This window comes from Sparus aurata, chromosome 18 (assembly GCF_900880675.1).
Source record: "Sparus aurata chromosome 18, fSpaAur1.1, whole genome shotgun sequence".
Lineage (NCBI taxonomy): Eukaryota > Metazoa > Chordata > Actinopteri > Spariformes > Sparidae > Sparus > Sparus aurata.
Window position 1 is genome coordinate 22,528,565 of NC_044204.1, and position 25,765 is coordinate 22,554,329.

Sequence of the window (25,765 nt, forward strand, 5' to 3'; positions counted from 1 at the left end):
ATGTTGGTTATTTAAAAAAGTGATGTTGCTGGTTGGGTCCGCCTTCTGCTGGAAGAAACGGCAACAGTTAGGACCAACGGTTGAACAGCAACGTCGCCAAAAATAAAACAACACACTGACAGGTTAGTTAGCTAACTTTTTAGTCGGTGAGTAACATGGTAACCTAACTGTAAATGATAGGTTATATAATATATCACAGAGGTGATACATATTTAAAATTGTGTGTGCCTATTTACATTTTATGGGTGACACTTTTTGGGCTCATGGAAACCCACAAGCTATTAGTGTAGCTAATTATCATGCCAAATAAACAGCAATTCTAAAATAATATTTTCAAAGCTAGCTAGTTAGCTAGCTGTCAAATCAGATCACTAATATGGGTCATTAATGCTAGGTTAATAGCTTGTAAGTCATATACAGTGAACTATGGTATTTGCCTATTTACATTTTGTATGAGGCAGTTGAGAGGCTTGTGGAAACCCATATGCTAATAAAGTGTAGCCAATTGTTGCTAATAAAAACATCAACTCTAAAATGGCCCTTTTAAAGCTAGGTTAGCTAGCTAGCTTAGCTATCTTGTTAACTCAAGTAATTAATGCTAGGTTAATAGCTAGTTAGTTAACTGTAGTGGGCTATCATATATGCCTATTTACATTTTGTGGGTGGCAGTTTTGGGACTCATGGAAAACAATAAGATATTGAAATGTAGCTAATTACTGAGCCAAAAATGCTCTCTTTGAAGCTAACTAGCTTCAGCTGTCAAATCAGGATGCAATGTAGTAATTAATGCTAGGGTAATAGTGAGGTAGTTAGCTAGTAGGTAACAATATTTTCCTTTTTACATTTTGTGGGTGGCTGTGAGAGGCTCATGGAAAACCATATGCTAGTAAAATGTAGCTAATAATTAAGCCAAGCAGCCATTTTAAAGTTAGCTAACTAGTTAGCTCAGAAGTCAGATCAGGCCATTATTGATAACTTAGTTAAACAATGATTGGTTTATAGCTAGTTAGATTTTTATTTATTTTTTTCATTTTGTGGAAGGCAGTTTTGAGGCATGAAAAATAATAAGCTATTAAACTTGGCTAATAATTACACCTAAAACCAACTCTAAATTTAGCTTAAAACAAAGTACTGATATAACTGGTTCCTTATTTTAGATATGAAGACAAGTGGATGAGCAACCTGTAACAGAAAGTATGGCCATAGCTAAAAGTTTTTTGTTTTTTTTTTCTTTTAAAATCAACAAGTATTTTTTTAGTAATTATGACAAACTCACAGAGAAATACCACTTTACTCTTTTCATTACTTGTTTTGGTTTTTAGATACTACAAATCAGATCATAAACATCATAAACTGTCCATTGTGCTGCCCTGCACCAAACAGCTCACCATGAAGTAACTGGATACTGAGGAAAGTCAAGGAAAGTAGTAACACACATTTTCTTAGGAGTTGCTGAAGACCACACCAGAGATAGTTTAAAAGAGAAGGAATATTCAGTGCTTTACTCCAAATGAATGTTTGTTCTCTGGACATGTAAACTGACAATGTGGCCTCAAAAGAAATCCATATATGCAGCTTCAAAGAAACATTTGAACGTTTCTAGATACTTGTCACATACCTCTTTACCTAGTTGTCTTAATTTAGTTGTTTAAATATTGTTGAAGGGCTTGTATGAGAGGTGTCCAATGTCATCAGCTATTTGGCCAGCCATAATAATACTTTTTTTTTTTTTTTTTTTTTACATTTTATTTGTTTGATGGCGCCTTTCAAGTCACCCAAGGTCACCTTACATAGGATAAAAGCATAAAATCACAGAGTAATATCACCACATAATATCACAGAATATTAAAAACAAACATTGATATAAAAAGGAAAAGAATACATCTATGCAATCTTATTTTGAGGCTTTGAAGTTGTGTGTGTTGCAGACAGGACACCAATAAATTAAAGGACTAGTACACCACTCAGTAAGTTTTGTTGAAATGGGTTTAAACTATGTGAAAGAGATATTTGTAATGCTTGTTATTTTGTAACATGGCTAAGTAGCGGTCAGCATTTGTATCTGGAACAAAGAGTTGGTTGTATTGCATATCCGTATCTTAAAAATGAGGGGAATGTGCCACAGGTGCCCTTGGCTATAACTAAATAATAACAGTGTGCTCCTTGTTTGGTCAAGCATCTGTTGAAGACTTCTTTTCTATTGTGATTATATTGCCACAGAAAACTGACACAAACCTCAGACACATGCCAGTGTTCAGACATAAATAATGACAAAATACACAATAAGTAGCCTATATGTTAGCTCTATCTTTAAAAACAAAACAGAACAATGATTTCATGCGGTGTTTTCAACTTAATGACATTGTAAAGACACATTTTCAGCATTTCTAAACATCTATGCTTGTCCATTCAGATAGACATTTTTTGACCTGTCAAAGTCATTTGTATGTCCGATATATCCGCTGTCAGAGTGAACTACACCAAAAAGACTACATTACCCACAGCCAGTCGCCTTCCTCTCAAATGCACATGCGCAGTCGCTCGTTCTACTCTGGACAGCTGTAGGAGAAAATGGCAGCACACATGCTAGGGCAGCAGGTAAGACATTCAATGATTTTGTTGATTTTTAATCATTTCATGATTGTTCCGACCGAACATTTAACAGCTTTAGAAATGTATACAGTGTTGCATTCCCTCTGGAGAGCAGGAGGAAAAGCTAAATGTCGAACAAATTCACACGAAGCATTGCACTTGAATGACTGCTAACGTGCTAGCCTAGAAGCTAGCTGTCTTTAACGTAAATCGTACAGAGCGTGCCTGAAGTGCATCAGCTCAAGTTCTGGTTTATCTGTATTTATGTCATGCTTTGTTTTACTTTTCTAGGTCCGTCAGTTCAGCACGTCTGTGGTCAGACCTGTTTCAAAACTGATCAAGGTAAATAACGTCATATTGCACGAAGCATAACGTCAAAGATTGTAACATAAGTAGCGTTAATTAATCTGTGTGTTTATGTCCCTGAAGCCTCCCATCCAGGTTTATGGAGTGGAGGGCCGCTATGCCACCGCTCTGTTCTCAGCTGCCAGCAAGCAGAAGAAACTGGACCAAGTGGAGCAGGAGCTGGGAAAAGTCTCTGTAAGTAATTAATTAATTAATTAATTAATCAATCAATCAATCAATAAATCAATAAATCAATAAATCAATAAATAAATCAAATCAAATTAATTTTATTTATATAGCCCACATGTTGTTAGACCCTCGATGTTGTTAGTATTACACTTAATTGTAATCAAAAGATGAAGAGGTCAGTGGATGACTAAAGCAGTGTTTTCCTCAACATTTCATCCCAAAGTGATGAAGATAAATAGCTGTATATCTAAGGAATCAAGCACTGGATTAATGATCGGATCAGTGTCCTGTTTTGCTAATCCATGCTGTTGCACCTCAACCTACCATTCTCCTAGCGCTTAAATTCAGTTGCCCTTTGTCGTGTGCCGTTTTGTTTTTCAGACCCTGATCAAGGACCCCACACTTTCCAGTATTGTAATGAATCCCCATGTAAAGCGCAGCATCAAGCAGAAGACTTTCGGTGACGCTCTTACAAAGGCTAAGGTTTCACCCATGACCATCAACCTCATCAGTGAGTGATCAGTGACCAGGCTAAGTTTCCTCATTTCTGCTACATGTTTGGTCTGTTTGTCAACATGGCATTATCCTAATCGTAGCCAAGTAGACCATAGTAGGCTCTGTGAGTGTTTAGTGTATATGTGAGTGCAGTGTGTCCATACACATCATCATAAAACCAAAATAAGTTAAAGCCTATTTGAAAGGTCAGTAGAGGTAAGTACTGGAAGTAACACAGTATTCCTTACCATTTCCCTCAAAGGATAGTGGTCCACCAACACATACCAGATACGAATAAGTAATTGTTGTAATAAAAAGTAGTCAAAGTAAAGAACATTTAACAGGCTGTTACTTTCTTAGGTTTGTTTATGCAATTCCATCATGTTTTCATTCAATTGTTCCCATTTAGGGTCTGACTAACAAGTTGGGTTTTTATAGTTGGTGCCAAATTTAAATGTGATTCAGACTTATATGTATAATGCTATACACAAACCTTTCTGTCTTATTTTCTGAAGATGTAAGCAACATAAGAAAACCATTTTGTGCAGTTCAATATTAAAACCTATTCCTGCTTAATTGTTTTGTCCAGACTGTATAGTAGAGCTACATGATAAAAAAAATGTAATGCCTACTTTGGCAGATATTATGATTTCAATATTATTCACCATATCTGGGAGTTATTTAATTTTTTAGCTTCCCGATTATTTCTTTTTCATTGAAAACTGAAATCATGATTGATATATTTGTCAGGGTCACTACCAAACAAACATGTTTTCATAAATCTAGAGAAGAAGATATGTAGACTAGTGTATCTTTGCAGCATCACAGTAATTTTTTTATGATGATACACTTCCTCACATATCATAAAATGCTTCTGCGGTTTGTATAGTCAAGTTTATAGGTACACTCTCAAATTGAAATTTACTGCAGCTCTCTCACTTTCTTGGGATCCTACAAGCTCTGAAGGACCTATGAAGGTCATAGGGAGCTAAGGATCGTCAAACTTTGTGACTATGCTACCATTGTACCAATGTTTTGCATTTTAGTCTTACAGTCTGTGTAGAGGTCAGTTTCTGTTTTGTTTTATTTATTTTTTGGACGATTTGACAGCACGAATTAATCACGTTGTGCAAGGTTTCCAGTTTAGCAGGAGACATATAGTTGTGTAAAAAATTATCCTCACATCAATAATGTTGATTAAAAAACCTATTCAAATGGCCAGTTGTAAGCTCCACAATGCATGTCCACATCAGAATTAGAGTTATATTGATATATTGGTGTAAATAAATTCTGGAGCATGTTTCTTAATTTGAGAAACATATGAAAAACATATAAAGCTGGACCAATTGGGTGAAATCACAAAGACTATCTTTTATTTTAAAATGGTGTATTACAATATGAGTGCTGCACACTGTATTTTGTCTAACTGTATAATGTTTCTCAACTCAAGGCCAACAGTAGGAAATACAATTGATCAAAAAAGTGAATGTTGCTCAAACATTTCCCTTATTTTGTTTTGCAGATGTTTTGGCTGATAATGGTCGTCTTCCCCTTACTGGTGATGTTATCACTGCTTTTGGCAAGATGATGAGTGCACACCGTGGAGAGGTCCTGTGCTCTGTCACTACTGCTCAGGTATCAAATGGATGGACATAAATTATGTATTTCTGTTGAATCTCCGCCTCAAATAAACAGTACCTATTACATGTCAGGAACTTTAAAGGAATTAATTGCATTATTTTCACTGTGAATATGTTTACAATCAACCAATGAATGTGTATCCATTTCAGCCTTTGGATGCAGCTAGCCTTTCTGAGCTGAAAGTAGCTCTCAATGGCTTCCTTCAGAAGGGTGAAACTATCAAGCTGGAAACAAAGGTAGAGTGTCAGTTCATGACCCCCCACACATACCAATGACCATTTTGAAGTTGGTGTAATTTTATCTTAATGCAAGTGAAGGTGGTTGAATTCCAGCAGTAATGTTATTTTGATCTATAATTTGAATCGTTGTGTCCTCTTCACAGTCGGATCCTTCAATCCTGGGTGGCATGATCGTCAGTATCGGAGACAAGTACGTGGACATGTCCACCAAAACAAAGATCCAGAAGCTGACCAAGCTCATCAAGGAAACTTAAGTCCTGTGGACTTAATTTTTGCAAAAGATTGGAGGCGACCAACGCTGATAAATGTATATTGCTACCTGTTCCAGCACTGCAGGTGCTCCATAAATCCAGTGTCTGTGCTTAAGTTCATATGGATGTTAATAAAAATTACAAAAACTGAGACTGGCCTTTGTTGTTGTTGTTATCGAATGTTTTGTAATTGTGACAGCTGTATGCTCATACTTCTTCACAATGACTAGTGATAATGATCAATACACATGCAACTCGACTGAATTGAGCAGAGAAACTGTAGACGGTGAAGTAATTGTAGTTACTCGATGAGCTTCAATAAATAATCTTGTTGGTATCGCAGCTACAGGCCCACGTTTTACCATTATTATGCTTCTTTGTTTAATATGGTCTTAATGTAGCATAACCACACGGAGTGACACGGTGATCCGCTGCTGCGTTTCCTGGAAGCCACTGTGCGCATGCGTGGTCAGCGCATCCTGTTTTATTAATTTTTTTTTCCAGGCGAAAATGGCTGCCTCTCTCATCTAAACCTCTGCTTAAAGGATTAAATGAACATGAAATAAAGAGCAGAAATCGCAGTCTCACTTCAAGACGGTGCTGATGGACGCCCGGGCGTAGATCGTGCAGCGCCTTCACAAAGATGTTGTGGCTGCCAAAGAAGGAAAATGTATGCGATTCGACATTAACCCTTTCCAGCCCAGCATCCACCAACAAATAAGGTACGAACTATTCATTTTACCTTCGTAAATTAGTTGAGCATTTCCGGAGGAAAACATGAGGCGTGTAGTGCTGGGCATGACATCTGTTTTTTTGCAAACCACGACTGTATTTGACATGGCTTTGTCTTGTCATCACTTGTGTTTTGTGTTGCAACGCTAAAAGGCCTGTTTGCTCCACCAAAAGTAAGCTCCTAAAAATGCCTCTTTAGCTTTGTATTTGTGTGCGTGCATGTTGCTCCCTAATGTTTATATTTCTCTGCACTCCCACAGAAAATGATGCATCAAGTGACCAGCAGCAACAGTGACTATTGTATGAGTGGACTGGCAGAGGACTGTCATCCTGCCAGCCACTTTGATCTATGTAGCACCCAGTCCAACAAATTCTACCCCTCTCAGACAACCCCTGGTCTGCAGCTGTCCCTTGCCGGCCTAGCCCCTTTGCCACAGGGCATGCACAAAGTCATGGCATGTCAACTTCAAGATGCCCAGAGTGACTTCGGGCCTCAGATGGTGAAAATCAGGGGCACTGAGCCTGCAGGGCCAGACAGCTCTAAGAAGAAGAAGGGCATGGCGAAGTCAGGGCGGAGAGGGAGGCCATCGGGTACCACAAAGTCAGCTGGTTACCGTACAAGCACTGGACGTCCACTGGGAACAACTAGGGCAGCCGGTTTCAAAACTAGCCCGGGGAGGCCCCTTGGTACCACCAAAGCAGCAGGATATAAGGTCAGCCCTGGACGCCCCCCCGGCAGCATCAAGAGTCTAGCCCGGCTCAAGAAGCTTGACTTTAGCAACTGCGGTGTTCCCAAGAAACTGGACTTCACTAGCTGTGATGTTCCTCCTTTTCCATACACCACGATGGAGAAAAGACCCCTCTGTGAGCCCACTGGCAAAGTGGATGAAACCAGCGAGTAGTTCTTCTGCTTTTCTCTCTAGTGTTCGAGAAAACATTTGCGTGCATGAGCAAGAGGATGCTGAGGAACACAATTTCTCTCAAGTGGTGGAGCAAAGAACTTTTCATTATGTAGAAAACTGCTCTGACTGAGTTTTCATTGTACAGTGTTTGACATTGTCTTCATCCTCTCATAATAAATGACTGAATTAGTATGTTATTCCACTTTGGCAGAGATGCATGCATACGAATTAATCACACTGATCGATATAGGCAAAAATGTATTTACCAGTTTGCATTTCAAACCTCTCTAGGGAGCGGATCTCTGTCCCCCCTCAAGCATTTTGTTCCTCTGAATTGTGACACTCTCTTATTCTGCTTTAATATTTCTATGGCCAGGTTCGTGTGACATTTTCTACATTTATAAAAACTGCATTTTAGTACAACCGGCCAAGTAAATCAGCTTTTTTCCTGAGAATAAATATGTGGATGTGTAGCTGTCCTTTCTGTGCTGTCCAGTTATATACATGTTTTAATTTGTAATATTATCCTAGCGTCATGCCTACAATGGGAACACAGTGATACATTTTTAAAGATTTGCTTGACCTGGTAAAACTCAACGCATACTATTCTTTTAAGCACTTGTTATTTCTGCACTCTGTGAATATAGTTTTGATTCTGTACTGTAACGGCGTGTTTTTGTCCACAGAACTCACTTAACAAGCACTTCCAGATTTACATGTATGTTGTTCTCCTTATTCGTTAGAAGAAGAAAAAATGACTTCATGAAACAGAAAAGAAAAAAAAAAGCTTTGTGGAATATGTATTAATTGCTTATGTGCTGTATGTGAAACCAAAATAAAAGAAATAGTCTTTTCCACAGAAGTATTTCCTGTCAAATCGAAAGCGTGTCATTCTCCCTGTGGACACAAGGGGGCCCATGCCCCCAAACAATAGTGATAACCTTGTAATAACACCTTATTTACCCCTTGTTTAATGGAAATAACGGCGAATTTAAATCCATCGTCGAGCTTTTTGGACGTGGAGTCACTCAGCGTGATAACAGATTTGGTTGAAGACACAAATAAAGAGCCATATTATAATGTGAACGCCACACAGCTGATCTGTAAGGGTGGATAAATAAGTTACCTATCGAATTCATCTGTGGTCTCTACTGTATTGTTCGCCAAATAGGCCAGGGAAATGAACCACCCAGAGATACGAGCCAACCACCTTGATAGCATATTTAACAAATCTGCCCAGAGAGGTAAGTTCCTCTGCTGTCATGTCGGCGTAAGACTGCTCGGTCTTTGTTTGATCTTCAGGGACCGGCCCGCCGCAGCGAACCTTTTGTGCGCTCTTGCGGATATGTATCAGTGTGATTTACAAATACGCGCACCAAATCTTTACTGGTGGACGGTCACTTGGCTTTAACATCGGAGCAAAACCCGCTTTTTTTTAGTGTGTGTGCTCGCTTGCAGCCACACCGACTCCCTTCTTTCTCGTCTTTTCCTGAGCGCCTGGCGGCCTGTTTCCTCATGTCAGAGGAGTCTGTGGAGAGGCAACATGGCGCACGGAGTTTGGTATGACCGGAGAGGCCGTGTGGCTGTTTGCGCATTGCAATCCTTTCGTCCTCTTTCGATCTGCCTCTCCGCTGCACACAGACACCGCCGAGGCCCACAGCGGCCAGTAGAGACTCACAGAGACACAATGGAGCAGACGCGCAGAAATGTTTCCCCTTAAAAAAAAAACAGGTCATTCATTCGTTCGTGATTATTACTGTCACTGCGTAGCTGTTTATTTTTTAACGCCACTGACTATTACAAACTTCACCTGGATGTGCGTGCATGCGCGCGCGCCTGTTCGGTGTTTGTGTGCGTGCGTGCTTGCGAGCGCGCGCGTGCGTGTGTGTTAGGAGGGTGAGTGTCACGGCCCTCTGCAGACGGGGGGTTGGGTAGCAGTGCCGATTGGTTGCTGCTCACCAACACAGGCAGTCTGGGCTTGTTTTAACATAACCGGGGCACTTCGACAGCAGGCAAAAATCATGTAGTAAATAAGCCGCTGTGGCTGCTGAGGGGACCGGTTGTGGCACACTGAATTTCGCCGCTGTGTGGTGTTGCAGCGTGATGGGGATTTACTTGTTATTTTGTGTATTTTTAGGTGACAGTTTTTTCAGGGGGCCGCCGCTGATGAGGCGATGAAGTGAAGAGAATGAGAGCTGTGCCTTGGCCTACTACTAGTGCTGCTGCAGCTGGGATTGTGCAGATCCGCTTTCACAAACCGAGAAAAATACTCGCTCTGTGCCACATTGTCAAACCCCCGCTGTTGGTTTCACGGTGACCGACCTCCAAATGGTGAGTTTTTCCGTGTGTTTTCCACGTGTTGACGGTGTTGTGAACTTAGAGCCGATCAGAGCCTCTTTTTTTGGGTGAGTTAATAGTAGCTTCCTATGTCGGTGTGTGGCTGTAGCTTGTTTGTGTGAGCCACTCAATGTGTTTCTGTGATGGCTCAGTGTCAGCACCTCTACTACAGCCACAGCGCTCCTCCATTGACTGTACTAGTCAGCGATCGTCATGAACCCAGAGCCGTCAGACAAAGCGGTACTATTTTCTGATAGTTTGTGAGTGATCTGTGGGGAAGGAGCGAGCGTGTTGTGTGTTTTGTCTTGTGCCGTCCGACCGGCCTCTAGTATGGAGGCCATGCAATATCGCTTTATTAGTGTGTGTGTGAGTGTGTGTGTGTGTGTGCGAGTGTGTGTGTGTGCGCTCACAGTCCATTGCTGGTATGCTCCTTAATAGGTTTCTCTCGGACTAGATCTGACTGCCGCTCTATATCCCCAATGTTTTTATGTGTCTGTCAGCATGCTTTATTGTACTGTAATGTGCACAAGCCTCCGCAGCTCCCACAGATTGTAGTTGGTAAACAAATTACATGGCACATTTCTAACCTGCCTCTTCTCTTTGACAGGATATAGCCGTGACAACATGAATCAGTCATACAGACCTCCTGTTAGGGTAGGCTCAGTGTTTGGCAAAGGCCAGCCGGAGCGGAGGCCCCTCAACGGTCTTGTGAGCACTTCCTATGGAAACCAATGTGGCATCGCCAGACGTGGGTCAGATCAACCGTCATCCTCCAGCCTCAAACAGCCAGCTGTGCTAGGTTACAACCAACCAGACCGATCTCACTGCTACAGCCCGCTGAAGAGGCTGCAGGACCTGAACACTGTGGTCAACAGGCCTGACCTGGACAGGGACCTCCATCCTAGGAACCACTTGCACTGTGCAAGCCCAATCAGCGATGATGACGAGTTTGAGGCACCTTCAGTCCAGCTGCCTCCTTCTCCGGGCAATGAGGACATGGAGCCCTTGGAGACTCTGCAGGGTGCCAACAGAAATGGCTTCTCCTCTCACAGTCCTGACAGCTTGGAGCGCTGTTCTCCCATCCCCAATGGCTATCTGCATTTTGAGTCAACACTGTTTGACACGAGTGACATCAAGGACGAGGACGAGGAGGGGGAGCACAGTAGTAGCGAGGACTTCGCACCTTTTCAGGACTCCCCAAAGTCGAGTCGGGACCAAACTGTTACTGGCAGTAAGACCACAAACAGCTCAGGGGCGGATAAAAGAACATACAAACCTACTGTCTTTAATCTGATGTCTAAAACTATATCTGAACTCAACCCTACACTAAGCCCCAGTGCACTGCCAGAAATGACTATTAGAGACGGATGGAGTTTGGGTGAGGAATCGGACAGTGATGGTGAGCTTAACTCTCCTGTTGACCCTGGATTTATTTCACCGGCTGGGACCAACTCTAATGTGAGTCTGACACATCCGGAATACTTTATAGCCTTTGTACGACCAAGGTTTTGGGCTATGCTGATGTTGTACATGGAAACATTCATCTAAGTTATATTTAAGTATATGTTTATTATACCTGGACCACCTAGCCACTGCCAACCCTAGACCCTAGTAACAATGCAATGCTAAATCTAATTGAATGCTTTTACAGAAATCAATTTAAAGGTTCAAGCTATGAATAAAAAAAACATCAGGATTGGGATGCTGAAGTAAATGAATACAAAAGATGATCTTGTCAAATAATTTGTTATGACACAGAATGTCAGTCTAATCATAACAGAATTTTTTTATTTGCTACCAACAATGTAATATATAGTACCACCGTCTTCTGCATTACATATTAAAGTATTTCAATTGTCCTGGTTAGTCCAACAGCCCAAAGAAAAAGCCTCTTCCTGCCGTGAGATACATAGAAGGGGACTTGGTGTGGGCCAAATTCAACAGAAGGCCCTGGTGGCCCTGCCATATCACCTGTGACCCAGACCAGGGGACAAGCACTAAGATGAAAGGTGAGGTTTCACTCATAAAACGCATTGAAAACGGGAAGGTTTGATAATGATTTGATAATAAACTGTTCTCCACAACTTGACCTTTACCTGACAGGTAACACCTATCGAAGGAGTTAGACTATGTGTGCAAAGTATAAAATAAGTTGATCATTATTTTAATTTTGTTACAGTTCCCAGTCCCCGTCCATGTCGAATGTATTACCTGGAGACACTTGGGGAGATTGTAGAAAGCGCCTGGGTACCAGGAAATGCCGTTCTTCCTTTTGAAGGAGGTCATCAGTTTGAAGAGCTACCTGTGCTTAGACGGAGAGGGAAGCAGAAGGAGAAAGACTACAAGTATACGGTAAACTCATTGAAACACCTTGAAAAATATGATCTAATCTTAAGGTGAACAATGTTTTAAATGTTATTTCTGTTCCTGGCAGATACCTAAAAGTTTACTGACTGCGTGGAAAGTCAGTGTGGCAGAAGCTGAGTATCTTCTCCCGGAGCGACGAAGGAATACTGAGAGCGTGATTTCTGTCAATGGAGAAGAGTGTGTGCCCAGTCCATTACCTACTGTAAAGCCACAGGAGGCCCCCTCTGTCTCTGTGGACCCGAGTCGACCCCCATCACCCAATGTGGCCCCTAATGGAAATGAGCCCCATCTCAACAAAAACTCTGCTGCAATTCAATCCAACAAGAGCAAAGCTTGTAAAAAGAAAAAGAAATGTTTGTCAGACATATTTGGCCATATAGTTGGCGGATCAAAGGAGTCATCAACCATCAGCAATGTGATGGATCAGTTTCATACTACAACTCATGCACTGAAAGAAGAGCGAAAGGACTCACCTTATGCAGACCTGGATTCAGTCCCAATGCTGCATCGTCCTAAACGCACAGCAGTTTCTCCAATAAAGGATGTAAACAGATCGGTCAGAAAAGAAAAGGGTTCGACTCAAGCCAAGACAAAGGTTACGGAAAAAATGAACCATTCTGTAGACTCCTGTGAATCCTCTAGCATTTTAACAAAGACATTGACACCTAAAGATTCAGACTGTGAACAGAGTTTGGGCAGCTGTAATGAATTGTCTTACAATTCAACTGTAAAGCACTCTATGAATCTTCCTGCCAGCAGTCGTCTGATGACGAGAGCTCTGGAAGCAGAGGAAGACACAGATCTCAATGATGCACTGGCCACAAGCCAAATCTCAACGGATGCCCACGCTGATGATTGTCTTGCTAATACACCTACTAATGCACCCATCAAAACTGAAATGTCTCCACACTGGGAATCTCCCAGCAATGCATCATCCTCTACAAATCACAGATCTCCAAAAAGGCGCTCAAGGAAGCCTGACAAGAAACAAATTCGTAACGGCTCATTGATGAAACCCAAGTTTTTAGGCTCTACTGTATCCACTGTGCAACCTGTCGAGATCAAGACAGAAAAGATCATGCCAGATCGTTCTTCATCTTGCTCCCCGTCCTCATCGCTGTCACCAATGGATGCTTTCCAAGATCCCAAGGAACTAACATTTAAATCTTTAGTAAAGGAGGACAGTAGTGATTCTGAGGCGACCGCATTCCGGCCTGATTCTAATTATAAATTCAGTACCTTTCTGATGCTCCTGAAAGATATGCATGATACCAGAGAAAAAAAAGGTAAACCCCTGACTGTGCCCCCATCACCAGTCCTGATCAAAGAGGAACCCCTGGTCATCCCTACTTCTATCCGAGGAAACACAGGTTCTTGTGATGGTTTCGCACAAAGGATCAAAACAGAGAATGGGCAGTCAGGGAAATCCACAACATCCCAAAACAGAGCGGTGAAACCCAAGAATAGGACTAAAGCTATCATGACAGCTGACACCTACCATTGTGAAGACTTTCCTGTTCACTCTCAGACTGGGTCCTCAGACAAGCAGCGTAGAAAACAAAGACTACCTGCCAAACTGAAACTCAGTATACCTGGCCTCTCCTCAGACCTGGCTGACTTAGCTTATGGCAGAGAGTTTGTTAGTGGTCACGCCGACTTGGCTAATCCTCGATCTCGTCCTCCCATTGCTGCTGATCCTCCGGCCAGCTACCTCAATAAGAACTCAGGATCCACAGTGGCTCCAAAGAAACGCTGGCAGTTGGTTGAGGAGGCTGCTGAAAATAAAGTTGAAAGTATAAGTGAGGTCTCCACTGAGATGAACGGGTCTTACGCCATGAAAGCATCGCCAGATCTTTATCAGGAAGTTGAGAAGCAGGCAGAGAGAGACTCGTTCACCTCAGAGACGAGCAGTTCTGCTGGTAAGACACAAACGGCTTCTGTCTAGTTTCCACTGAGGTGGTCAAATGAGTGATAAACTGTATCGTTCTTGTGATGGGACGCTTAGGACTTCATCTTGATCAGCTGGGGATTCAGCCTCATTTGCATGTCGCTTTAAACATTTATATTTGACAAGTGAATAAATGTGTATTTCACATGTGTATATACAGGAAATTCAGAGAACAAACGTCTCCGGAAACCCACTAAAAGGCTCCTGGAATCGACTGAGGACTACGAACAAATTTTTGTCCCAAAAAAGAAATCAAAGAAACACACCTCAGAATCTTCCAAAATGGTAAGATAGTCTTCTTCCTTGTAGTTTCACAACAATAGAAGTGAGAGCACACCGCAACTACAGTACATTCAGGCAAATTTTACAACCCATTAGGAAACCCAGACTTACTGTCTATCCGGCAGATTCCGCTACAATCTCAATTGCCCTTCACTGTGAATATAAAACTAACCTCCCTGTACTTTCAGAAGTAATGTGTGAAGTAAGTAAGTTTTTAGAGTATAATTACACACCATAATAATCACACTATTCTGACTGTACAAATAAGCACATAATTCCATCAGTTATGGTCTTTTTGCTAGCTTCAAGGCAGAATGAGCTCTGGATTTGTTTATTGCGGTTTGTAAACACAATGTTCAAAGTTGGCAATTCGCCCCTGGCTCAGTAACACTTGAAGTATGCGCCCCCCTGACCACAGTCGCCTTAACACAGCCCGGTTCACCACCTGCGGCCCTCAAGCCCTGCATACTATTATTGAATTGAGGCTACACACCCACATACATGTCTCAAATACACCAGATTACAAAACTAAATCCCACCACACAGTTCTAATGGGTCATAAATGATTATACAGAACCATTATTAGCAAAAATTCATGTTGGCTTCAACAACATCTCATTCTAGAAACAAATGGAAACATTGGTGAATTCATCCTGTGTATTCAAATGGAAACAACGTATTTGATGTACTCCAATGTTGCTTGTTTTATATGTGTTTACGAGCAGACATCAGGGATGACAGCACTTCATGATCTCAGCACAACTCCAGGACTTATTACCTCAGCCTCGACCTCGTCCTCGCCTTCTGTAGAGCCCGCCGAGGCTCCTTCAGAGCCGGAGCAGAGTCCATCTCAGGATGAGCTTTCTCCAATTGCAGCCTCCGTATCTCCAACCACAACACAACCTTCTCATAACACAGAGGCGGCAGAAGAAACTGATCTACCTCCTGAATCTGGTAAATAATTTAAAATATCTTATTTTTGCTGGATATTATCTTTAATCCAGTGTAAGCCATCTTGCTGTATGATGTAAAATAGACAGATGTTGCTGGAGAGAATATTTGAATGATTTGATAATGAGATGACATTTGAACAGATGCTGCATTATTGTTCTTTTTACTTCAGATACAGGGTTATTAATACAAGAAAGAAAGAGGCCAAGAAAGCTGTCGCACAGGGTGCTGGAATGTGCCATAGAAGAAGTGGCTGCTGCTCCTACGAAGAAGAAGGTATGTTTAGACTTCAATGGCTGTGTGGGAGTGTACCAGCCAGCTATCTCTGAGAAAGGGGAAAAACAAAACAGTCCAGTTAGTGTTTTGGAGAAGCATTGGAAATATTGACTGTTTCCCACCATCTTTCTGTTTTCTAGGATCTAAAGCGATACAGTGGAGTTGGTTCAGATATGAAAGTGTTAGTCAAGAAAACTCAGGTACTACACAAATACAATTCCTATACTCATATCCCACCAAACAGTGTGGTGTTAGAAATACATTTAACTATCCTAAACACAATGATATCTGACATTGGATAGGTTGGATCTCTGAAGAAGGAGAAGCCTGTATCCAGCACGTCCTCTGCACCTGCACCTGCTCCTGCCCCCCAGCACTCAGATGGCAAAGATCTCCTCGAGGACCTCACGTCAGAAAGACCTTCCAGCCCCCGAGAATCTAATACCCCCAAGCAGGAGGCGGAGGTGGAGCTGGAGGCCTGTGACACAGAGGAGAAACAAGACGCACACACTGGAACACTAACTCCCAAACCAGAGGTGCGCATGTTCAATGATTGGTCATCTATCCGAGAGGAAAATAACCTGTAGCCTTGCTGTAACGTTGTGCTTGAGTGACAATATCCCCTTCTTTATCTCCGTAGGTGCTGTCTGTTGGTTTGAATGACAGCCTCTCTTCCCAAGCGGATGTTAAAGGCAAAATAGGAGCCACATCCTTAAAGGAGAATGTGTGTCAGGTGAGATCACCCACCAAAAAGTGAAATGTTTTGTATGGCTTGGCTTCTGTTCTCACACATAATTTCTTTTTTTTTATTTATAGAGAGAGATCATCATCATGTTTCTTATTCTGTATTTGCTGGTATTTTTTATGCAGGTGTGTGAGAGGACAGGCGACCTGCTGGTGTGTGACGGCCACTGTTATGGAGCCTTTCATCCGCAGTGTATTGGCCTGTCAGCGGCTCCCAAGGGAAAATTCCTCTGTCGTGAATGCAACACTGGTAGGTTCACCTAGTGTCAGTCACAGATGATGAAATGAAGTGTTTGCTCTTACATGTGTGAGTTAATAAATGCTTTCTGTTGCTTTCAGGTGTCCACGTGTGCTTTGTGTGTAAGAAGTCTGGTAGTGGGGTGAAGCGCTGCATGATACCACTGTGTGGGAAGTTCTACCACACCGACTGTATACTCGCCTTCTCAGCCACGCAGCCACATAACAAAGGCTTTCGCTGCCCTCTGCATGTGTGTCTCTCCTGCCACATCACCAACCCCCTCAACAACTGCTCTAAAGGTATGCTCCGGGTTTATCTGTGGATTTAAACCTCATAATAAATGATACCTGTTGATTTCACAGTACATATTTATATATATTATATATTACATATTTATATTTATAGCACTTGTCATACACAGAAGCAGTTAAGTGTGTTTAAACCAGAACATTTCTGCTTCAACCTCTTATCATAAAGTAAATGACGATTGCACAATGTAATCGATATAGAATTACGAAACTATAAGCATTTATATTGGCTTCCTATAAACCCTGACTATCACTATACAGTTTTGTCTGCCACCGGGCACACGGTCACCCTGGAAAAGGATGGTTTGCTGCCCATCCATTTCTTGTATAGACTAAATGATTGAATAAACTCACATTTTGTCCTGTGTTGTTGCTGAGGGAAATGGAAACAATCAAGTTGTCTGTGAAAGAGGCGCCAACAACCATACTACTTGGAAACGCTTGCTTGTAAAAGTTGTCTGTTGTAGTGATTAAAAAGAGAATGAAGAGATAAGTAATTAGAAGGAGTAAATAAGAGGCGGCCTCGACTACGTGTTTATCTCTTTTTGAACACCAAATTGAGAACTAGAGCAAAAAGCCCTGTAATAGAGCTTAGCTGTAAGTCTGAAATGTCACTTCTCCACCAGGGGTGACTGGACGGCTTCTTCCAGATTTAAAGCACAAGCAGAATAGAGTCCATGTTTTAGAGCTCAGTCACAGGCACATAAAAAGTGAAATTATTTAGACATTTCTACATTAAGGGCACATCTGAGATCTTCTGTCAGTTTTTTCCATGCAGTATAATTGCTTAGTTTGGACTATGGGCTGTACTAGTTAACCAATGGAATTGATTTATTGTCATTTGACAAAATGTAAAAAGTCATTTATGGTGATTTATGCTCCTGAATCAAGTTGGCAAAAGCTGACCTCACCTGCTTACCAGCTAATAAGACATTCTCATTGAAAAAACAATTTATTAAACTATTATTAATAGGCTTGACCTAAGACATCAGGATTTGTTTTGGTGATTAATGATTAATCTTTTATGAATAATTCACCCTCTGGAGCTTTGGGCTGGTTGAGTAAATGTTATACCTAATAGACTAGCTGTAGGTGATGATTCTTTGTCATCTCTGCTCATGTGCCATTAGAAATGGAGCCAGCAGCCTGAGATGCTTTGTTCGTACAACATCCTTGATGTAGTGTGTGTTGTGTAGGAATTTTTACAATTTGACCTGGCACACTTAGACCAAGTTTAACCAATTCCTAGTCAAATTCAAGTTTACTGAGCAGGATTTTGGCTTATTTAACCATTTACACGATTCCTTTCTTGTGCTTTGTGGTAGCTTATCTTTTGATTATCAGCTCCACAAAGTATTCATTGGACTGAGAGCACAGTGTGTTGTCTGGTTATTGTAACAATACTTTAATTAGTTGTCCACATGTGCATGAATTAAGCTGTCTCGCTGCTTCCCTGTATTTTTATCGTAGGTCGGTTGGCTCGGTGCGTACGCTGCCCTGTGGCCTATCATGCCAATGACAACTGTATGGCAGCAGGCAGCTTGGTGCTGGCAAACAACAGCTTCCTCTGTCCAAACCACTTCACTCCCCGCAAGGGCTGCAAGAACCATGAACACATCAATGTTAGCTGGTGCTTTGTCTGCTCTGAAGGTAAGTCTTTTTAAACTGCCGTCAAAACAGTTTAACATATAATATAAATACAGGCACAATAATAGCAGTAAAAGTGTGAAACTGTAAAATAACCTGGATCTTAACAGACCTTTCCAAACTGTGTCTATGTTTCAAATGTTAATTAAAAAAAGCTTTGGAAAATGCACTGCGCTTACTTCTTCAGGAGAGAATCATTCGTTTTGCCGCTTAAAAATCTATCTGTGGAATGGATTTTCCTTCCGTTTGTATGCTTACTCTGCGCACAAATGCACACGCGCACACACCCACGCGCACACACACCTGTGAGCACGCAATCTAACATGAATATGTAAGAAAGTTGCATCACAGCATGTTTTGATTTTGGTACCATCATGACTAACACAGATATTATCTCCTTGTGTCTTGTCTTCATTTTTATTGCTTTATTAAAATAAGTCACCATAGATCAGCTGACAATAAACAATTTTGATAATATATCAGTATTTGGCTTTTATTTTACTGATTATGCCTCACAGTTGTGTAGTGTTGCTTGATTTCCCCTGTTTGTTGAATGGACAAAATAAGCAATTCTAAGACATCGCCTTGTTCTCTGACAACATGTGATTGCAAATTGTCATGATTCTGAACATCTTATGGACCAATCAAAAACTAAAGGGATAAGCAATCAACTAATCAGTGTGTTTTGCTGTGATTTTGTAGGGGGCAGTCTGCTGTGCTGTGAATCCTGTCCTGCTGCTTTCCATCAGGAGTGTTTGAATATGGAGATGCCACAGGGCAGCTGGTTCTGCAACGACTGCAAAGCTGGAAAGAGGCCTCGTATTAAAGACATACTGTGGGTTAAATGGGGACGATACAGGTGAGGGTGCAACATTGATCTGTCGTGAGTGTTGTCTTGTCCTGGTTTTGAAAGGCTGCATTACAGTAAAGTGATGAACTTATCGGACTGTTCTACTTTGTCCAAACTTGCCGTTACCCACCTAGTCATTACATCCACATAACTGATAATTATTTATCAAACATCTCATTATGTTACCATTTTGTGAAAGTACAGTAGTCATCCCTGCGATATTTTTGCCATTCAAGGTATTTGATCACAAATATGTGGTCTTTAGTGATATTTGATTGAGATTTCAGAATATATATCATGTACCACGATTAAGCCCACAAATAATGTGGTTCTATTTTAAGGCCATATCACCTGGCATTACTTCCCCATATGCAACGCCAGCTGTAAGCCACAGCTAACACACCCGTATTTGCATTTCTAAAAACTGATCTAACTCTCTAGGTGGTGGCCTGCAGAAGTCTGTCTGGCCAGAGATGTCCCAAGTAACATCTTGAGGATGAAACACGAGGTGGGAGAGTTCCCAGTGCAATTCTTTGGCTCCAGAGATTTTGTGTGGACGTACCAGGCCAGAGTCTTCCCGTACATGGAGGGTGACACTCACAACATAGAGAAAATGGGAAAAGGTGCAGATGCAGTGTACAAAAAGGGTATGTACTTGTTTCCATTAATTGTGTTCACGTTTTGTGTTAAACATGTGTTCCTGCTCCTCTTAATTCATTAATTTTGTCTTTTCAGCGCTGACTGAAGCAGCGGAGCGTTTCAAAGAGCTGCAGGCAGAAAAGGAGTTGAAGCAGCTTCAGGAGGACAGAAAGAATGACAAGAAACCTCCTCCGTACCGGCACATTAGGGTATCACATGTCACCACATGCTCATCTATTATTTTCTAGCCTGACATAAAGAGCAGTTCACTGAGATCTCCGGTGAAAACATCACCCCCCCCGTCTCTGTCTCTCAGGTAAACCGGCCAGTTGGGAAGGCTCAGATCATTACTGCTGATCTGTCCGAGATCCCCCGTTGTAACTGTAAGGCGTCTGACGAGAACCCATGTGGCATCGACTCGGAGTGCATTAATCGAATGCTGATGTACGAGTGCCACCCTCAGGTGTGTGCGGCAGGGGAGCGTTGTCAGAACCAGGCCTTCACTAAGCGCGAGTACACAAATGTGGAGATTTACAGGACGCTGTCCTGCGGCTGGGGTCTGCGTGCTGTGTCGGACATCAAGAAGGTATTTTAGAAGAAATCACTTGATGACAAATGTGTGTGACTATAATACTCACATCACATGAATCTCTCTGTGCTGATTAATAACCTTGCCTGTTCTTTCTCTCTTATTCCGCAGGGAGCCTTTGTGAGTGAATATGTGGGAGAGGTCATCGATGAAGAGGAATGTCGAGCCAGAATCAAACACGCGCAAGAGAACGACATCTGTAACTTCTACATGCTTACTCTGGACAAGGTGATTCTGATTGTTGGGGTTGAATACTGAACTGGGTACTCTGAAGGGTACCGACCAAATTAATTTGGCAGTGGGAGCCACTTAAGGTACCGGCACCCAATCAGGTACATTTCCTGATTCCAGATTGTCAATTTCACTGGTACTGGTAGTCAACATTACCTTTATCTGTACTTAACTTTCTCTGTCATAACAAAAATGGAATTTTAGTTGTTAAAAAATGTCAGCAGATGGAGTGTAGTGCCAGCGTTGCTTCAGAGGAGGAAGCTTTTAAAAGACCTGTGAGCAGCTAGTGAAGCGGTTTTTACTCTGCACACTTTCCTCAGTCTAGATAACTGGATTAAAATGAAGAAAATGATGGAATCTCAGCCCAGAATTGGACTATGTTAAAACTCTAAAACGCTCAACTTTTAGTGTGGTGTTTTAAAGGTTTGAAAAGTGCTTGAAATTGTAACTGCTTTACATTCATAATAAGTTATTTCATATATGCTCAGCCATGTTGTTTAGGATTCTATGTCTAAATACAGAGAGGTGACACAATATGAAACAAACACTTCTGTTTTTTCCCGCCTAATTTGCCACAATTCTGTGTCTGTATAAATGTAATTTGATTGAATTTGATTATGGAAAATGTGCACAAACCCCGCTAATAACAAACAGTAGAGGGCAGCAATACGCAATTGCAGAGTCTAGTCTTCCTTATTCAAAGACTTAGAGGAAACACTGGCATTTTCTGCCATGTTGTCACCACCGCAGTGCTTGTATAGTGTAATATTTCTCTGTAACTTAAGCAAATCAAGTACTATTGGTTTCACATGGAGGTTTCAGACTTACTAAAACTAAAAGCGTGTTGATGAGTCATACTAGTAAAAACAAAAAAAAAATTTACGCTCTTCAGTTTGTGCATAAAGTTTGTGTTTGAGCAGGTGTTTCCCCTGGTCAGAGAGTGTTGTCTAGTCAGCTTTGCCTTTTGATTTCACATACTGCAGCAAGTGTTGACTTTGTGGAGTTTTGAAAAGTGTAACCACAACTGTGACTTTGGCTCGCCATCACCGTGACTCACTGTAATTGTACAAGCTGCAGGCGTTGCGTGGTCTCGCTCTCACACTCACGCTTTCTCTTTACAATCTAAATTAGTCTCTCACACAGATGCACTAAACATAGTACTGACATAATGTGATCGGTACTCTTAAAATGACCCAACCCTTTCTCTGAGCCTGTAGGCTACAAACACTCTGTATGCGACAGAGCTTTGCAATGTACTGGATTCATAATGTAGGTCACATGCTCTGTGCAAATCATTTTTTTTTTTTTTTCTGTTCCTCCAGGACCGGATCATTGATGCCGGGCCCAAAGGGAACCAGGCTCGCTTCATGAACCACTGCTGTCAGCCAAACTGTGAGACTCAGAAGTGGACTGTGAACGGGGACACCAGGGTCGGGCTGTTTGCTCTACAAGACATCCCAAAAGGTTTGAGCGGTGGCCTACTCCTCTTTTTGTGTTATCTAACAGTAGGAATGTCTGGCGCAGCATACATCTAATACAACTTATACTTTAGGTGTGGAGCTGAATTTCAACTACAACCTGGAGTGTCTCGGCAATGGGAAAACTGTCTGTAAATGTGGAGCACCTAACTGTAGTGGTTTCCTGGGTGTTCGGCCAAAGGTAAACGCCTATGTTGGACAGTTAAAATCGCAGCACGAGCACATGTTCACCCCTCAGTTGAGACTTTACTTGCCTTATTGTACAACTTTGAAGAAGAGCTGTCTTGTAATCTTTCTTTTCCTTGTTCAGAACCAGCCATCAGCAGAGAAACTGAAACTCAAGGAAGGGAAGAGAAGGGTCCCTATGAAGAAGAAGACCAAGCAAGAAGTGACCAAGGAGAGGGAAGACGAGTGCTTCAGCTGTGGTGACGGGGGCCAGATAGTGTCCTGCAAGAAGCCGGGATGCCCGAAGGTCTATCACGCTGACTGTCTCAACCTGGCCAAGAGGCCTGCAGGCAAGTAGAGGTGGAGCGCTGATACTGTTTATGTCAGGACAACTCGGAGCACATATTTTGCTACTAAAGCCTTAAGCAGGGTGTAGATGTGTTTTATAAGACGGAGCTTTTGTTATTCAAAACAGGTTTATCAGTGTTAACAACTTAACAAGATGTATTTTCTTCTTGTCTCCAGGGCGATGGGAGTGTCCCTGGCACCAGTGTGACATCTGTGGTAAAGAGGCAGCATCGTTCTGTGAGATGTGCCCCAGCTCGTACTGTAAGGAGCATCGTGAAGGCATGCTCTTCATCTCCAAGCTGGATGGCAAGCTGTCCTGCAGCGAACATGACCCCTGTGGACCTGACCCGCTGGAGCCAGGGGAGATCCGTGAATACGTGCCCAGCATGACCTCCATGAGGCCCGGGGCCACGCCCCTCATGCTGGTCCCAGACTCCAGAAGAGCCGGCCCCGTCCCCATCACCTCCTCTGCTGGCCAGGCTGCGACAGCCTTGCCAGGGCCGCCTCCCCGCCTCTACATCAACACAAAAACTGCTACCTCGAGCTTCGTCCCCTCAAACAGGTCATACCTTGCAGACAGGACTGAAGGGAATACGTTTTCCACCCCCACCTCCTCCAAGGACGAGAGAGAGGACGGGGAAGTGGAGGACGGGGAGGTGTGTGGGTTGGAGATGGAAGACGTGGAAGACGACGACGACGATGATGATGATGACGAAGACGACGATGAAGAAGAAGAAGAAGAAGCAGAAGAGGATGAGGATGAAATGGAGGAGATGGAGATCGTGGAAGATGAGGAGGATGAGCCGGTGTATGGAGGTGACCTGGTGGAGAACGAGGAGGAGGACGAAGGAGGGGACGTGTATGACACTTGGGGTGATTATGTGGACGAAGATGCGGATGATGGAGAGGTGGAGGGGGACGACGTGGAGGACGTGGAGGAGTGGGAGAGGGTGGAGGACGATGACAAGTGACTCAGTCCATCTGCTCCTTCAGAACCACTCAGCAGAAACTCTCAGTAGATGTTCGAAGGACGGCAAAATTAGAGAAAGACTACGAGAGTTTGTTATTTTGGTACCTACCTGAACGCGACACTGCCTTCACTTTGGTACCGCGTTGCCTTCTCATCCCCAGACTGCTGGACTGACAGCGGGGACGTGTACTGGTGCTAAGGCTCGAGGATTGGCTCAGTCCATCTCTTTATACTTCTGTCAATATGTTTATTTGTGTCTGGTGCTGTTATGTTGTTTTGTTCGTTCTCAACATTGTTTACATTTTTTGGCCTTTTTTTAACTTTTGGAATATAAGAAAAAGGTTAGAAGTTACACCTGACCAAACTGTCTTCATAACGGCATCTTGCGTTGTTGTTACTGTCTTAAACATGTCCTAATTACAAGAGCGATCAGAATAGTGTTCCCACTGGTCTATGTTACAGTCAAGCACAACAATACCTGCTTGGTGCTTCTGAGGAATGCAAAAAAAGTAAACCCACTGGAGCTATCGAGGGCTTTAGGTGATTAATCTCACTACGACATCGGCCCGTTTGTTCCGCAAGTGCATCCTTCTTTCCTCCAAACGGGTAGGTCAGAGCTCAGGATTGGAGACGCAGAGAAAACAAAGTGATGTCATAACATTTCAAAGAGTCAAAAAGCATCACAGATTTAACTAACGTTTGTTTTTCATTCATCACTGCTGTCCCATTCACTAAGTTAGATAATAAAATCTAAGTACTTATTCACTTGGTATCCGATATTTCCTTTGCTTACAGTCACATCTGGCATGAGAATTGTTGTCTAAATGAGTTGAGGCAGCACTGCTATATACTATAAGTGCAAGTTTGATAAATAAGCCATTACTTCTTAATGTAGATTTTCGTTACTCATTGTGCTTCTTGTTACCTGTCTGATTGTGTTTCTACCTGAGGTTTCTTCTATAAATAGTGTTGCATTTTTCACGCCAGGTTTGGCTAACCATGGTAAGAAGCCCCGATTACATTTAATCAGGAGGGCTGACTTGTAGTTATTTTAGTTTTCATTAGAGGAAGTGACATTTCAACAACTTGGATATGTTACAAATATATTTTCACAGGTACAAATTACATTTCGACTGCTCATAACTGACTTACAGATATACAAAATTTGATTATAAATATCTAATTCCCTTTTCCCTTGTGAGAATGACGATAACAGATGTCTAAAGTTGAATTTCCACATGTTGATAAAAGATTGAGAATGGTGGAAATCTAGTGTCGCATTTCCGATATGTCTGAAATATCAACAAACCATTCCAGATATGTCACCATTTTGGTGAGTAGAAATTTCTTAACAATTGTATGTCGGTTATCTGACATGTAATTCTAGACGTCTGAAATGATGTTCTCATTGTTACAATTTCAACCCCACATGTAAATAACTTTAATCTTGACTAATCAGATCAAAATTTTAGATACTTGGTATTTTATTTATGATATCTGTAATGTCAGAGCAGTAGTAAATGTCTATAATGATTTTGCCACGAGTTGGAATATAATGGTTTTCCATCAGTTGACATCTCCACTAGTGAGAGCCGAGTTGTACATATCACCAGAACTGCAACTAGTCAAAATTGGTAATGGGATTGAGTTAAAGTTACCTGTAACTGAGTTTGAATAGAAGTCAGTGGTAAAGGTTTTTAACTAAGTTACAGATATCAACGTTTTACGTTTCCCCTAGTCAGAACTTAAAAGTAGATATCAAGAATGAGCATTTTGGCTCGTGCCAATCTACAAACTTACTCTCTCGAGATCACATACGCATCATAGATTATTATCATAAACCTTTCAAATCATACACAGTCCAGGCCATTTAAAGCTGTGCCTTATGTAGACATTATTTTCTTAATCTTTGTCATTATAAGTCATGGCCTCATCAAGCTCTTGGGGGAAGAACTGAGCGGCGAGGACCCTTTTGATCCCTTTCTTCCTCACACTTTACACTATAATACTA

At 42.0% G+C, this 25,765-nt stretch overlaps 3 protein-coding genes across 7 annotated transcripts; all 3 read left to right on the plus strand.

Annotated features, from left to right (window-relative positions):
- Nucleotides 1–46: 46 nt before the first annotated feature.
- On the plus strand, nt 47–5,903 carry atp5po (ATP synthase peripheral stalk subunit OSCP). Its single transcript, XM_030397266.1, has 8 exons — nt 47–122; nt 2,470–2,598; nt 2,884–2,934; nt 3,022–3,132; nt 3,508–3,637; nt 5,144–5,256; nt 5,412–5,498; nt 5,645–5,903. The coding sequence occupies exons 2-8, from the start codon at nt 2,572–2,574 to the stop codon at nt 5,753–5,755; spliced, it is 630 nt and encodes a 209-aa protein (XP_030253126.1). The 5' UTR covers nt 47–122; nt 2,470–2,571; the 3' UTR covers nt 5,756–5,903.
- A 319-nt stretch (nt 5,904–6,222) lies between these two features.
- LOC115569258 (UPF0461 protein C5orf24 homolog) lies at nt 6,223–8,251 on the plus strand. Of its 2 annotated transcripts, XM_075488156.1 has the most exons (3): nt 6,223–6,474; nt 6,638–6,657; nt 6,745–8,251. In XM_075488156.1, exon 3 carries the CDS (start codon nt 6,748–6,750, stop codon nt 7,384–7,386), a length of 639 nt encoding a protein of 212 aa, XP_075344271.1. In that variant the 5' UTR covers nt 6,223–6,474; nt 6,638–6,657; nt 6,745–6,747; the 3' UTR covers nt 7,387–8,251. The 2 variants fall into 2 exon arrangements, with proteins under 2 accessions (XP_075344271.1, XP_075344270.1); XM_075488155.1 differs by lacking the exon at nt 6,638–6,657 and having other exon boundaries at nt 6,226–6,474.
- A 232-nt stretch (nt 8,252–8,483) lies between these two features.
- On the plus strand, nt 8,484–24,519 carry nsd1a (nuclear receptor binding SET domain protein 1a). 4 transcript variants are annotated; one of them, XM_030397263.1, is made up of 24 exons: nt 8,519–8,630; nt 9,524–9,717; nt 10,331–11,181; nt 11,591–11,732; nt 11,903–12,075; nt 12,158–14,009; nt 14,199–14,323; nt 15,046–15,274; nt 15,444–15,547; nt 15,688–15,747; nt 15,850–16,083; nt 16,188–16,280; nt 16,418–16,541; nt 16,631–16,828; nt 18,308–18,487; nt 19,187–19,343; nt 19,776–19,981; nt 20,070–20,182; nt 20,290–20,559; nt 20,674–20,790; nt 22,116–22,257; nt 22,346–22,452; nt 22,582–22,786; nt 22,962–24,519. In XM_030397263.1, exons 3-24 carry the CDS (start codon nt 10,348–10,350, stop codon nt 23,753–23,755), a joined length of 6,459 nt encoding a protein of 2,152 aa, XP_030253123.1. In that variant the 5' UTR covers nt 8,519–8,630; nt 9,524–9,717; nt 10,331–10,347; the 3' UTR covers nt 23,756–24,519. The 4 variants fall into 4 exon arrangements, with proteins under 4 accessions (XP_030253121.1, XP_030253123.1, XP_030253122.1 ...); XM_030397261.1 differs by lacking the exon at nt 9,524–9,717 and having other exon boundaries at nt 8,484–8,630; XM_030397262.1 differs by lacking the exon at nt 8,519–8,630 and having other exon boundaries at nt 9,193–9,717.
- Nucleotides 24,520–25,765: the final 1,246 nt, after the last annotated feature.